General features: G+C 40.9%; 1 protein-coding gene across 1 annotated transcript in view; it reads left to right on the plus strand.

Moving 5' to 3' along the window:
• LOC143407292 (uncharacterized) overlaps window positions 1-10,203 on the plus strand; it is a 45,611-nt gene extending 35,408 nt beyond the window's left edge. Inside the window, exons 3-5 of the mRNA XM_077110280.1 lie at window positions 5,565-5,734; window positions 5,816-7,922; window positions 8,046-10,203. Of these exons, the coding sequence (XP_076966395.1) occupies window positions 5,565-5,734; window positions 5,816-7,922; window positions 8,046-10,203 (4,435 nt within the window). The remainder of the gene's footprint in view (window positions 1-5,564; window positions 5,735-5,815; window positions 7,923-8,045) is intronic.
• The last annotated feature ends 3,340 nt before the right edge of the window (window positions 10,204-13,543 follow it).

Genomic DNA, 13,543 nt, shown 5'->3' on the forward strand with positions numbered 1-13,543 from the left:
CGCCCTCCAGATAACTTCCCCATGGCACACACAGCCCCTCCTCCCCTAGAGGAGGCTGGCCCAGCTAAAGGAACTCGCCGGCAGTGAATGATTAAAAACTCTGAAGCCCCCGTGATACTTCCCCTCTGCCCTTACGGGCCAATGATAGAGGATAACCATGGTGAAGAAATACAAGCCTACCAGTATTGGCCTTTCTCCTCTTCAGATCTATATAACTGAAAAAATAATAATCCCCCTTTTTCCAAGGACCCCACCCGGCTCACAGGTCTGATTGAGTCATTGATGTTTTCACACCAGCCTACTTGGGATGACTGCCAACAACTCTTAGGCACTCTCTTCATGACAGAGGAACGAGAGAGAATCCTCCTGGAAGCTAAAAAAAATATCCTCGGACCAGATGGGCAACCGACACAACTTCCCAACATAATCGAAGCCGACTTCCCCTTGAACCGACCCAACTGGGACCCCAACACCTTTGAAGGTAGGGAGCATCTGTCCACTTATCGCCGGGCTCTAATAGCGGGTCTCGGAATGGCCGCTAGATGGCCAACTAATTTGGCCAAGGTAAGAGAGATTATTCAAGGGCCTAATGAAACTCCCTCTATGTTTCTGGAGAGAATTATGGAGGCATATAGGAGATATACTCCTTTTGATCCTCAGGTAGAGGATCAGAAGGCATCTGTCACGATGGCCTTTATTGGGCAAGCTGCCCTAGATATTAAAAGAAAGTTACAACGCTTAGATGGATTACAAGATACGACTTTGAGAGATTTAGTCAGAGAAGCCGAGAAGGTATACTATAAGAGAGAAACTGAGGAAGAGAAGGAACAAAGGAGGGAGAAAGAAAGGGAGCAAAGGTAGGATGAGAGAAGCAAAAGACAGATTAAGACATTGACTAAGGTCCTGGTCACAACAACAAATAGGCCAGAAGTTAAGAGACAGGGAGACAGAAAGGGATACCTGGGCCCACGCCAGAAGCCACCTCTGGCCTCAGATCAATGTGCCGACTGTAGAGAAAAAGGACACTGGGCCAAAGAGTGCCCTAGAAAGAAACAGCCACGCCAGCCAGCCATTCTAACTCTGGAGGATGACTAGGAAAGTCGGGGAGGGGACCCCAGTAAACTTTGAAGTGGATACAGGGGCAGTATACTCAGCCCTTAAGGCTCCATTGGGCCCTCTATCAACTAAAAGGTCTCTAGTTCAAGGGGCTAACAGCAGTAAATATCGGGCTTGGACAACTAAGAGGACCATGGACCTGGGAAAAGGAAAAGTCCATCACTCCTTCCTAGTGATCCCAGAATGCCCAGCCCCATTGATGGGCAGAGATCTGCTCACCAAATTCCGGGCCAGAATAGCTTTTAACCCTAAAGGCCCCCAAATGAAATTTCTAAATCCTTCAGTAAAAACTCCTATAGTCATGGCTTTAACTATGTCAGTAAAAGATGAACATCAACTCTTCACAGCCCCCATGACTGATCAAACAGGCAAGCTATCCCAGAAATGGATAACAGATTACCCAGATGCCTGGGCAGAAACTGCCGGGTTAGGCCTAGCCGTAAAACAACCTCCAATAGTGGTAGAGTTAAAAACCTCAGCCTCTCCAATTAATATTAAACAATATCCTCTGAGCAAAGAAGCTAAAGATGGGATAAGGCCCCATATTCAGAAATATCTGGCCTTAGGAGTCCTAAGGCCCTGTCAATCGGCCTGGAACACTCCCCTGCTACCAGTAAAAAAGCCAGGAACCGGGGACTATCGCCCCATACAAGACCTAAGAGAGATCAACAACAGAGTGCAGGACATTCACCCCACAGTACCTAATCCGTACAATTTGCTCAGCACTCTGAACCCTGAACGAAAATGGTATACTGTTCTGGACTTAAAAGATGCTTTCTTTTGCTTGTCTCTGCATAAAGATAGTTAGTTGCTGTTTGCTTTTGAGTGGGTAAACCCAGAAACCGGAACATCTGGTCAACTAACTTGGACCAAACTCCCACAGGGGTTCAAAAACTCCCCCACTCTCTTTGATGAAGCCCTCAACAGAGATCTCAACAACTTCAGAACTACGCACCCCGAAGTCACCCTACTTCAATATGTGGATGACCTGCTACTGGCAGCAGACACCAAAAAAAAACTGTGAGTCTGGGACCCAAGCACTACTATCCGAGCTTGCTCAACTCGGGTATAGAGCTTCTGCCAAAAAGGCCCAAATTTGCCAGCAAGAAGTAACCTTCCTGGGCTATTCCCTTAGGGGTGGTAAACAATGGCTCACTAAGCCCAGAAAACATACCATTGTGCAGATACCACCCCCATCTAACAGGAGGCAACTCAGAGAGTTTCTTGGGACTACTGGCTTTGCAGGTTATGGATACCTGGGTTTGCGTCCTTAGCTGCTCCTTTGTACCTGCTGTTAAAGGGAGATGCCCAATTCCAATGGACCCCTGAGCACCAGCAAACTTTTGATAACATCAAAAGGGTGCTGCTATCTGCTCCGGCCTTAGCACTCCCAGATGTAAAAAAACTCTTTACTCTCTACATTGAGAGAAAAAAAAAAAATAACACGAGGAGTGCTCACTCAGACTCTAGGACCCTAAAAAAGGCCTATAGCCTACTTGTCTAAAAAGCGGGACCCAGTGGCTAGTGGATGGCCCCATTGCCTAAAAGCTATAGCAGCGGCGGCCCTACTAATTAAGGATGCTGATAAAGTTAACGCTGGGGCATAAGCTAACCATTATAGCCCCCCATGCCCTAGAGAGCATCATCCGCCAGCCACCAGACAGATGGCTATCAAATTCTAAAATAACACACTATCAGAGCCTGCTGCTCGACAAGGACAGAATAAGCTGGGACCCCCCGCCCCGCTTAACCCGGCTACACTACTACCTGAACAATCATCAGGACCCGTCACTCATGACTGTCAACATATACTGGCAGAAGAAACCAGTATACGACAGGATTTAAAGGATCAGCCACTGCCCCACCCTGAGATCCTATGGTTCACTGATGGCAGCAGCTTCCTCCAGGACGATACATTTTCAGGATGGATTGAAGCCTTCCCCACAAAAAAAGAAACGGCGCAAATGGTGGTTAAAAAGATCCTGAAAGATATTTTTCCAAGATACGGCCTGCCTAAGGTAATAGGGTCTGATAATGGACCGGCGTTCATGGCCCAGGTAAGTCAGGGGTTAGCCAGGACCCTGGGGATTAATTGGAGGTTACATTGTGCTTATAGACCCCAAAGCTCAGGACAGGTAGAAAAAAATAAATAAAACCATTAAAGAGACCTTAACTAAATTAAGCTTAGAGACCAGCATAAAAGATTGGACTATGCTCCTGCCTTATGCACTGTTTCATGCAAGAAATACTCCCTCTGTTTCTTTGTGTAACCTCACCCCCTATGAAATTCTCTATGGTGCCCCTCCTCCAGTAAGGGACCTAACCCCAACTCTAAGACCTAACGATTCCTTTCACACCCCCTTGCTTGACAGACTTAAAGCTCTTAAAAGAACTCAGCGATACCTGTGGAAACAGCTGGCCACTGCCTACCAACCTGGGGACGAAGGAACTCCACACCAATATCAAGTGGAAAACTTTGTCTACGTAAGACGGCATTAAGTGTCAATCCTGGAACCCCGCATTTAAAGTCCCTCACAGGCTTTTTGGGATACTCACTCCCATCTTCCCCTCTGCTCTACCTGTTCTACTACTCAAGTTTTTGTTACTAGGAAAATCCCAAACCCCTTTCCCATTATCCACGGAGCTGCTCTCAGCTCCGCCTTCCCCGTCTTCCCCCTCTGTACCAGGCCCACAAGAAAAGTCTTAACTGACCTTTTCCAGAAGTTTTCACCATGGCTGACTTTAGGACTTTCAGCAAGAGTCCCTATAAAAGAGTTCAGTGTAGATAGATTTCCTCTTTTGATGTTGCCCTGTTCTACTTGGGCACTGGCTGGAAAAAATCAGCACCCCCTTACTAGTTTTTCACAAAATATGTGAACAAGGCCTCTGGTCTTAAGCTGGGGCTTCACAGAGATGGCTACATTTCTAAGATAAAAAAGTTACCAACTGAACTCCATGGTAACAGCTGGCAGGGAGGAAAAAGCTCTCCCCCTCCCAGGTGTCCTTGAAAAGTTAACTTGCCCAGAACAGAGGAAAAAACAGAAACAAAAACTGCTTTTTGTGAACTTCTGCAGACTGTGAACTTCTGAGCCCCTTCCCTTACATGTTAAGTATAAAATTCTAAAACTACCTAAACTTGGGGTTCAGGGGATTAATTGATTACAGCAGAAACAATGCCCTCTGAATCCAGTTGCAACCAAATAGGACTGTTTCCCTGTCTTCGGTGCTATCTTAGATGCCTTGCCTTGTCTGTCCCTACAACAGTATAATTCTATATACTTAAACATTGTTTATGTTTTCATAAAATGGTCAACAGATGTAATTAATTATGTAATGGTGCAGATGTTTCCCAGAGTGCTCTATCATGACGCAGGTTCATTTGAAGATCAAATAGGGGGGACATACAACTCAGTTCCGCCGGGAGCCTGTATCCCTCACTTTAGCCATCCTATTAGAAATGGGAGTTACTTCAGGGGTGGGCACAGGAACCACTGCCCTGGTCCGTGGGACACAACAAATGACCCAATTAGAAACAGCAATGGACCAAAACTTAAAGATATTAGAAACCTCCATCACAGCTTTGCAGGAATCTTTAACCTCTCTCTCTGAAGTTGTTTTACGGAACAGGCGAGGGTTGGACCTCCTCTTCATGAGAGAGGAGGGCCTTTGTGCTGCATTGAGGGGAAAATGTTGTTTTTATGCCCACCATACTGGAGTGGTAAAAAAATCTATGAGTAAACTAAGAAGACGCCTTGAAGAGCGTCAGCGGGAGAGAGAGGCCCAAAAAGGGTGGTATGAGTCTTGGTTCACACAGTTCCCCTGGTTAACTACGCTTTTATGAGCCCTGGCTGGTCCTTTAATAATTCTTATATTGTTACTAACTCTAGGGCACTGTTTACTTAACCGTCTAGTTTCCTTTCTCCAAGCCCAAATTGAACAAGTCAAACTTATGGTAATCAGACAACAATATACCCCACTAGCAGACACAAAATATGACACCCCCCAATAATCACTTTTATGATTAAAAGTAGCCAGAAAGAAAAAGTGGGGAATCAAAGGTTAATAAAACAGGTACTTGTCACTCTGTTTTTCTGTATGCTCAACAAAACACTGTTGAAATCTTAAGAAACTGTCTGCTAATCTTGTTCCCAGAATGTGCTGTCCCCAACTGCCAAACTGCAAAATGTAACTTCCCTCCCTGCCCTCTCCAAGAAAAGTATATAAGCTCTGCATAAGCTGTTCTCAGGGCTCTTGGCTCTCTCTCTCTTTCTCTTTGCTCTGTTCAAGTGAGCTCTGAGCCCCAGCATGCTGGTCAATAAACCCTTTGCCGTTGCATGAGATAGTCTCTTGGTGGTCTCTTCTTCTGACGCTCGCCTGACCTTTACACTTCGTGGTTCTGGAGCACACTGCCTTTGGACTCAAACTAGAACACTTTCCTGTATCTCTAGCTCCTCCCAGCCAGCCCTCCCCAATCCTGGGAGCCAATGGCTGACAGGAATGTCCAGGGAAGAAGCAGAGGCCCCTGGTGGGTGGGGCGTGAGGGGTGACTGTGCCACTGGCTGCCAGTCCCTGGTCAAAGACCAGGACAGGCCTCTGGTTTTACAGGCAGAACAAGACGGTTGGTGTTGGCGGAGGAGCCCGCGCTTCTCAGAATTCTGAGCTGTTTCTTGAGTCATAATTGACCCCAGCAACGCTTGAGGACGTTCTGAGGAGAGAAGTGGATGGTGCGGGTCGCGGTTTTCAGAGCTGGTCCGCTGGCTCACTAAAGTGGCCGCGATGTCGTCCTGGTTTGGAGGCCTGGGCTCAGGCTTGGGCCACTTCTTGGGTCAGGTGGGGAACAACTTGCCTTCCCTCACCGACCATATATCCAGCTTCACCAGGGAAATGCTTCTGGATGTCATAGGAGACATAGAAGCAGGTTTACCTGATTGTCAGAGAAAGGAAATGGGAGCTACTGATTCTCCATTAAGATCGGAGAATGAAAGACTTCAAAAGTATTGTACTGATCTGGAAGAAAAACATGAAGCATCAGAGCTGCAAATAAATCATCAGTGTGCAAGTTACGGAAATCAACTGCAACAGAAGGAGGTAGAGACCAGCCATCTGAAAGCAAGACAGATGGCACTGCAAGATCAAGTGTTCAACCTCCAGGCAGCTGCTCAATGGGTAGGTTCAGGAGCTTGTGGTGTACCAACAACCACTGCCCTGGCTCCACTTGGTTCCCGGATCAGTAGTGATTTTTCAGCCTTTTCTGATGATGACATGGACTTTAGTGACCTAATTTCGTCCCATCAAGAAATAAACAGATTGTCAATCGAAGTTTCAAGACTTGAATCTAAAGTTGGCCATTCGAGGCATATTGCTGAGGCTCAGGGAACACAGAATTCTGACCCCAGTGAAATCTTCAAACTGCAAAATACTATCAAGACTCTTGAACAAAACCCAAGTCCAGACATAGATGATCATCAGCATGAAATGTCAGTTTTGGAGCAGAGTGCTACTTTGGCAGAAAAGGGAACAATCCTTCCACAAAATTCTTCATCGATGGAAGAAGTGTTGAGGCTACAACGAGCTCTGTCTGATGCTGAAAAGGAAATAATGAGACTAAACGCTTTAAACCAGGATCAGAGTCTTGCTGAAGACAATCTGAAACTTAAAATGCATGTGGAAGCTTTAGAAAAAGAGAAGTCATCATTGAGTCAAGAAAAGGAGGAACTTCAGATAACACTGTCAAAATTGAGCTGTGACTCTCAAGTAATTAAAAACACAGCTTCAACAGACATGAATGTGAATGTCCAATTACATGACTTAAAACTTCACTTGAAGGCAAAGGAGGAAGAACTGAATCAGAGTATCCATGAAAAGAAAATGCTGTTAGGTGAGTTAGAAGAACTGGACCATCAGAATCAGGAAGCTACAAAGCACATGATTTTGATAAAAGATGAGCTATCAAAACAACAAAATGAAGGAGACCTTGTCATCCAGAAATTGAAACAAGATCTAGATGAAGAAAAAAAGAGAGTTCATCAACTTGAGGATGATAAAATGAACCTCTCCAAAGAGTTGCATGTGCAGAAGGAGAAGTTAAGTCGGAGTGCACAGAGCCTCAGTGATTTGCATTTAACCAAGCAGAAGCTTGAAGATAAAGTAGAAGATTTAGTAGATCAGCTGAATAAGTCACAACAAAATAGCTTCAACGTCCAGCAGGAAAACCTTGAGCTTAAGGAACGCATTAGACAAACTGAAGGTGAGCTGTCTGGATGTCAGAGTAAGTTCCAAAGTTCTCTGAATGAAGACTCTAACAGTAAGGTGAAGAATGACTTGCTTAAAGAAAGGGAAGCTGAAGTTAGCAACTTAAGGCAAAATCTTTCAGAAGTAGAAGAGCTCAATGAAAATTTAAAGAAAGTTGCTGTTGATCTCAAAAGGGAGAATGAAATTTTGATTTTAGCATGTAAAGATGTAAGACGTAAGTTGGAAGCATCTATTGCTACTAACAATCAAGTGTCTCAAGAAAAAGACCCTGTCAAGGAGACTCTAATAAGAGACAAAGAAGAGATAGAAGCCGAACTGCACCAGGCAGAAACAGGACTCTTGGAAGAAGCAAAGAATCACAGGCAGACTATTGAGGAACTCTCCAATGCATGTCATTTGAATACCTCTGCCTTACAGCTGAAACCTGATTGTGTAGTTCAACTCAAGCAAGAGAAGGACTTTGGAATAGCAGGACTCAAAAAGAATAATGAGCCAATGACTACTGATCCAAAAGAAACTGAGGAAATTCTGGCACCTCATGTTGAAGAACAGAAGCAATTGATACAACTTATAAAGGAGAAAGAAGTTTTTATTGAAAAACTTGAAGAAAAATGTTCAGAACTACAAAAGGATTTAGATGAGTGTTCTCAGGCCTTAAGAGAAAATGAAACTTTAAGGCAAACCATAGAAGAAAAGGACAGAAGTCTTGGCTCCATGACAGCAGAAAACAACCATCTGCAAGAAGAATTGGAGAGCCTTAAGGAACAGCAGAATCGAGTTGTCCCTGTGGCTGAGCCTAAAACCCTAGATGGTCTCCCAGAACTAGAATCAGAGATATCTCAACTGAAAATAGTCAAAAATCATCTGGAAGATGAAATTAAACACCATCAAAAGATAATTACAAATCAAAACAAGCGTAAAATGCGACTCCTTCAGTCTTTACAGGAGCAGAAGAAGGAAATGGATGACCTTAAATACCAATATGAGCAGATGAATGCTGCGCATATCCAGTTAATTTTAGAAAAAGATGAGGAAATTAAGAACTTGCAGAAAACGATTGAACAAGTACAAGCCCAGTTGCCTGGAGAAAGACTCAATGCTCAAACAGAGAATTCTGATATTTTTCAAGAAGCAAATGTAAAAAGCCTCAATAGAGAAAGTGGAAGTGAACAACGTGACCTATGGAACGAAAAGGAGTTGTTGAAGCAAACGGTATCAGACCTAAAGGACAGAATATTGATTTTCGAAGTGGACTTTTCGAAATTAAAAGGGGAAAATGAAAAGTTGAGAGTAGCATCCAAAGAAAAGGAAAGGGAGTGTCAAGCACTACAAGAGACAAACTCGAAGTTCTCTGTGAGGCTGGGAGAAAAAGAATTGGAGTGTGAGTCAATGAAGGAGAAAGCTCTTGCTTTTGAGCAAATGTTACAAGAAAAAGAAGAGGGAGAAGCTGGGGAAGTAAGTCAGCTTTCAAACGCAGTTGCATCACTGCAGGAGAAGACAGTTATGTTTCAGCAAGAACGAGACCAAGTCATCGTAGCACTAAAACAAGAACAGATGGAAAACAGTACTCTCCAGCAGGAGGTCCAACAGTACCGTGACAAAGAACTACGCTTGAACCGGGAGCTAGAAAGGCTACGCAGCCATCTCTTGGAATCAGAAGAGTCTTACACCCAGGACATTCTGGCTGCAGAGGACCAAGAGACTAAACTGAGAAAGGAAGTCACGCTTTTGGAGGAAAAGCTAGTTTCATCTTCTAAGGCAAGTCATCAAGCCAGCGTGCAGATAGAGTCACTGCAGGAACAGTTGAGGATGGTCTCTCAACAGAGGGATGAGAATGCACTGCAGCTTTCGCTCTCCCAGGCAAGAGTAAGGCAGTATGCCCTGTCATCAACGAACCTGCAGAGGGTTCTCGAACATTTCCAAGAAGAAGAGAAAGCAATGTATTCTGCTGAATTAGCAAAAGAAAAACAGTTGATAGCAGAATGGAAGAACAAGGCAGAAAAACTAGAAGGACAAGTATCATCATTGCAGGAACGTTTGGATGAAGCAAATGCTATGTTGCATTCTGCTTCCAGACTTACAGAAGAGGTAGATCGGAAGGAACAACAGATCCAAGAACTTAAAAGACAAAACGAGCTCGGAAAAGAAATGTTGCACAAGGCCCAAAAGAAATTGTCAACTTTCGCAAACAGCCCAGAAGGACAAGTGGACAAAGTCCTCATGAGAAACCTTTTTATTGGTCATTTCCATACACCCAAAGGTAAACGCCGAGAAGCCTTGCAGTTAATGGGAAGCATTCTGGACATTCCAAAGGAGGAAATGGAGCAGTTGTTGAGTGAAGATTCCGGTGGTGTTACTAAGTGGATGACCAGTTGGCTTGGAGGGGCACCGAAAAGTGTCCCCAACATACCTTTGAGACCAACTCAACAACCTATGCTTAGTAGTTCTTTTTCAGAACTCTTTGTCAAATTTCTGGAAATGGAATCTCATCCCTCTGCCCCACCACCCAAACTCTCTGCTCATGCCATGGACTGTCCAGACTCACCAGGAAGGAGAGAGCAAGGTGGAAATGTACCAGGAAATGTTAAAGATGCAGCCAAATTCAGAGGAGGTAGAAGCACCAACGGGAATCCATTCTTGGTTCCCCGTTCGGCAGCTGTGCCTCTTAGTAACCTAGCTGGGGTTGGACTTGGTGGACGTGGGCATCCTCTTTTTAAACCCATTGCAGATTTCATGCCTACCTTTACAACATTGCCAGTGTCCCCAGACACTAGTGCCACAGTAGTACTAGAGCACCTTCTAAAGCAAAAGCATTCTCAACCAGAGATGATCTAGCACTCTAAAGAAGACTTTATAAACACCTTGTGTTTTTTTGACAGAGTGGCCTTTTGATAAAGAACTCATGCATTTGTAGACCTAAAGAGAAAAAAAAAAAACAGCTGGTATATATAGGTATATAGCTAATAGGTATTTTTGTTGTTGTTGTTGTGTTTCTTTGTTATAGCACTTTTTAAAAAATTTGTTTGCTGTAGGCCTTTTTGTTTATAAAATTTTGTTCCAATGTAGCAGCTAATCATCACCAGTCTTCAATTCTGATGTACTTTTGTGAGCAACTGTACAGAGCAGCATTAGTGAACCATTATCTCCATCCTCTTTTTTTAATGATTATATTTGATAAATTTAATGGCATTAAGATAAAAATGATACATTTAATTAACAAGGAAGAAGAAAGATCCAACACTTAAGAAAAGTATATATATCTCAGATTTAGAGTATATGAAGACCCAATATGATATTGCAAAAAGTTGTGAAATTTTATTTGATAAAAGAAAACCTTGTTCAACTAGTAAAAGAAAATTAGAACGGGGAAAGCCTGAACATGATGTTACTTGGATAAATTCTAAGATACTTTGAATCCAAATACTATGACCCTTATCCATGTTACTTATTTCCATTTCTATAGAAAAGTCACTTCACATTAATTCAGTTTTCTAGATGTTAAATATGTCCAGAAGGAAGAGTATTTTCATGAGTCAACCCCAAAGTGGAATCACATGATCCATTGCCAATGGAAAAGTTAGTAAGTATGTATCATTAAACATCTGGAGTGTTTATTTACATTCTTTTGGGGGCTCCACAATAATGCTTATAAAGACATTTTTTAAAGCATTTGATCAAAAAAATTTGGGGAGAGAGAGAAGATAACATCAATTTTTGAAAGATGAAAGGCTTTTAAAAAGGAGTAGTTACAACCGTTTTGTAAATTAAGGTAAAAGATGAATCAAAAGTTTCTAGCTTAAGTAGGTGAAATCGGAGAAGAGAAAAAGCAGATTGCATAGCACATACTTCTCTGACACCTGTAGTTTCTAAAACCATGAAGGACACTTTTATTAAAATTCATTTAAATAAAATTTAATTTTTAATATAAATCATATTATAATTTAATATAAATCAATCTAATTTAAAATATTTTTATTAATCAATATTGTTTAAATTTATTAATAGTATTGTTTGATTTAAATATTTTATTGATATTGTTTATTAATTTATATTAATTATAGTATGATTTAATTTAAAAATTTATTAAATTTTATTTCAATTAATACAATTTAATAAAGTCAATTTAAATAAGATTTAATATAGATTAAATTATTTAATATTAATTATATAATTTAATATAAATTTTAATAAAATGAATTTTAATAAAAATGATCTTAGTGGTTTTAGAAATTACAGATGTCAGAGAAGTATTAACTCCTTTTTTCTCCTCTCTGATTTTACCCAACTTAAGCTAGAAACTTTTGATTTATCTTTCACCTTAATTTACCAAAATAAACAAGGGGTGACAAAACACCCAGTAGTTATTATCCATCAGCGTTTCCTTTCTTTTTTCTTTATTTCACCTTAACATTTACATTATTTTACCAGAATCAAGATGCCATCAGTTGTTAGGCAGGAACAAAATCACTGAGACAACAACTGTAAGAGGCATCCCAATCTCATTTTGGCTAAGTATTAAAAACCTAGAAATGTCTGAGAACGGATGAGCTCTGATACTAAAGTTTCCAAACTATGGAAAGTTTCCAAATGCTATGGAAAATGATGATGTTTCTCTTTTTGTGTTTTTAAGTTGAGAGCCTTGTAAGTACTATAGTTCTTTATCAGAAATTATATGTGCTTTAAATTTTAAGTCTTTAAATTTCTTATTTTTCCTGGATTATAGAAAAAGGGACTCACAATTCCTTGAGAACTATTAGCATTTTAGTGACAGGAAAAAAATTCAATGATGCATAGTTGTTTATTTGCATTCAATGACGATCAACTTTTATCTACTTTGGGAAGGGTCACAAACCACAGACCTTCTGCCTTCTGCTTTATTTCAAAGCTTCCAGCATCAGTTGCAAGAATTCTAAGAAACTCTGGGAATACTCTATGGTACAAAATGCACACTTACTTTTCTTTTTTTTTTTTTTTTTTTTGAAAGCATCCCTAAGACAAGAGTCCTTAGGTGAATTTCTTGTTCTAAGTAAATTGACTGAATTATTATGAAGTAATAACTTATTATGCCAAAATGAATAATGAAAGCACATGCTTCCAATCAGAGCAAGGAAGAAACAAGAAGGTGAGATGGGTGGTAAAAATGCATGAGCAGGCAAATATGATCCAGCCTTATTAAGTCCAAATATCTTTCTTTCTTATATATTTATTTTTGAGGTTTCATTCTTGCTTGATATGCATGGAATAACTTTTGGGGTGATATAATCAGAAATTTGGCACTAAAATCTGCCTTCCTGCAACATCACATGGCTTACTCTCCTAAGAAGAATGGTGCAATATCAAAGTCTATATTTTGCTTCGAGTTGCCAAATTGCTTGGAATTTTCTTCCAATAGGCTTCATATGGTTGGGAAAAGCAGAATTCAGATTTGTCATGAGAGATTTTTATATGTTCTGCTCACCCCATTGTGTCTAGGTGAGCCTTCGGATTTCAATGCTGGGAAAAACACTTCTTATATTTCAGAATTGAAGAGCTCTTGGAAACAGCGACCTCACTGCAAACTTGAGAAAAATATGTTATACAGATACTCAGAAAATTACAAAGATTAATATAGATTCAAGATTTTTTTTTAAGACAAGGAGCTTAATCGAGAAAACACCAAGATAGCCTTAGAAGATTTCATACTCCCTTCATTCTTATAAAAACTTGTATATTGTAAACAAGATAAAACCAAAGAGAACAGTTCCTAAGGAAATATTCTGCTTTCAGTTTCCTTGTCTCATAAATTTTATTAAAGTTTTATTAACGACCTTGAATTTGCTAGCCTTTTTATTAAATATTTGATATATGAATCATGCCCCAAATGACTGTCCTAACAAAGAATGTGTGGACTTTCATCTGTGTATGTGCATATATTTATGTATCTTCAGGTCTATAAAGAATTTCAGTAACCTCATGAGTCAGTTTTTGTAGAATCTAATTTCAAAAGTGCTAATCTCTTGCTGTAGTATATGGGCTAAAAATAACACTTCTGACTCCATTTTCAACCTGTGATGGTTTCCTAGAGATGCTGAGACTACGTAATCTTCTTTATTCAGCTTATTAACGATTTTTAACAAAACAATGACAACTCTGAAGGGAGTTAAATTAGGGAAGTGGTTGGAAATAGTGCTGTATC

Source organism: Callospermophilus lateralis, chromosome 9, assembly GCF_048772815.1.
Source record: "Callospermophilus lateralis isolate mCalLat2 chromosome 9, mCalLat2.hap1, whole genome shotgun sequence".
NCBI classification, from domain to species: domain Eukaryota; kingdom Metazoa; phylum Chordata; class Mammalia; order Rodentia; family Sciuridae; genus Callospermophilus; species Callospermophilus lateralis.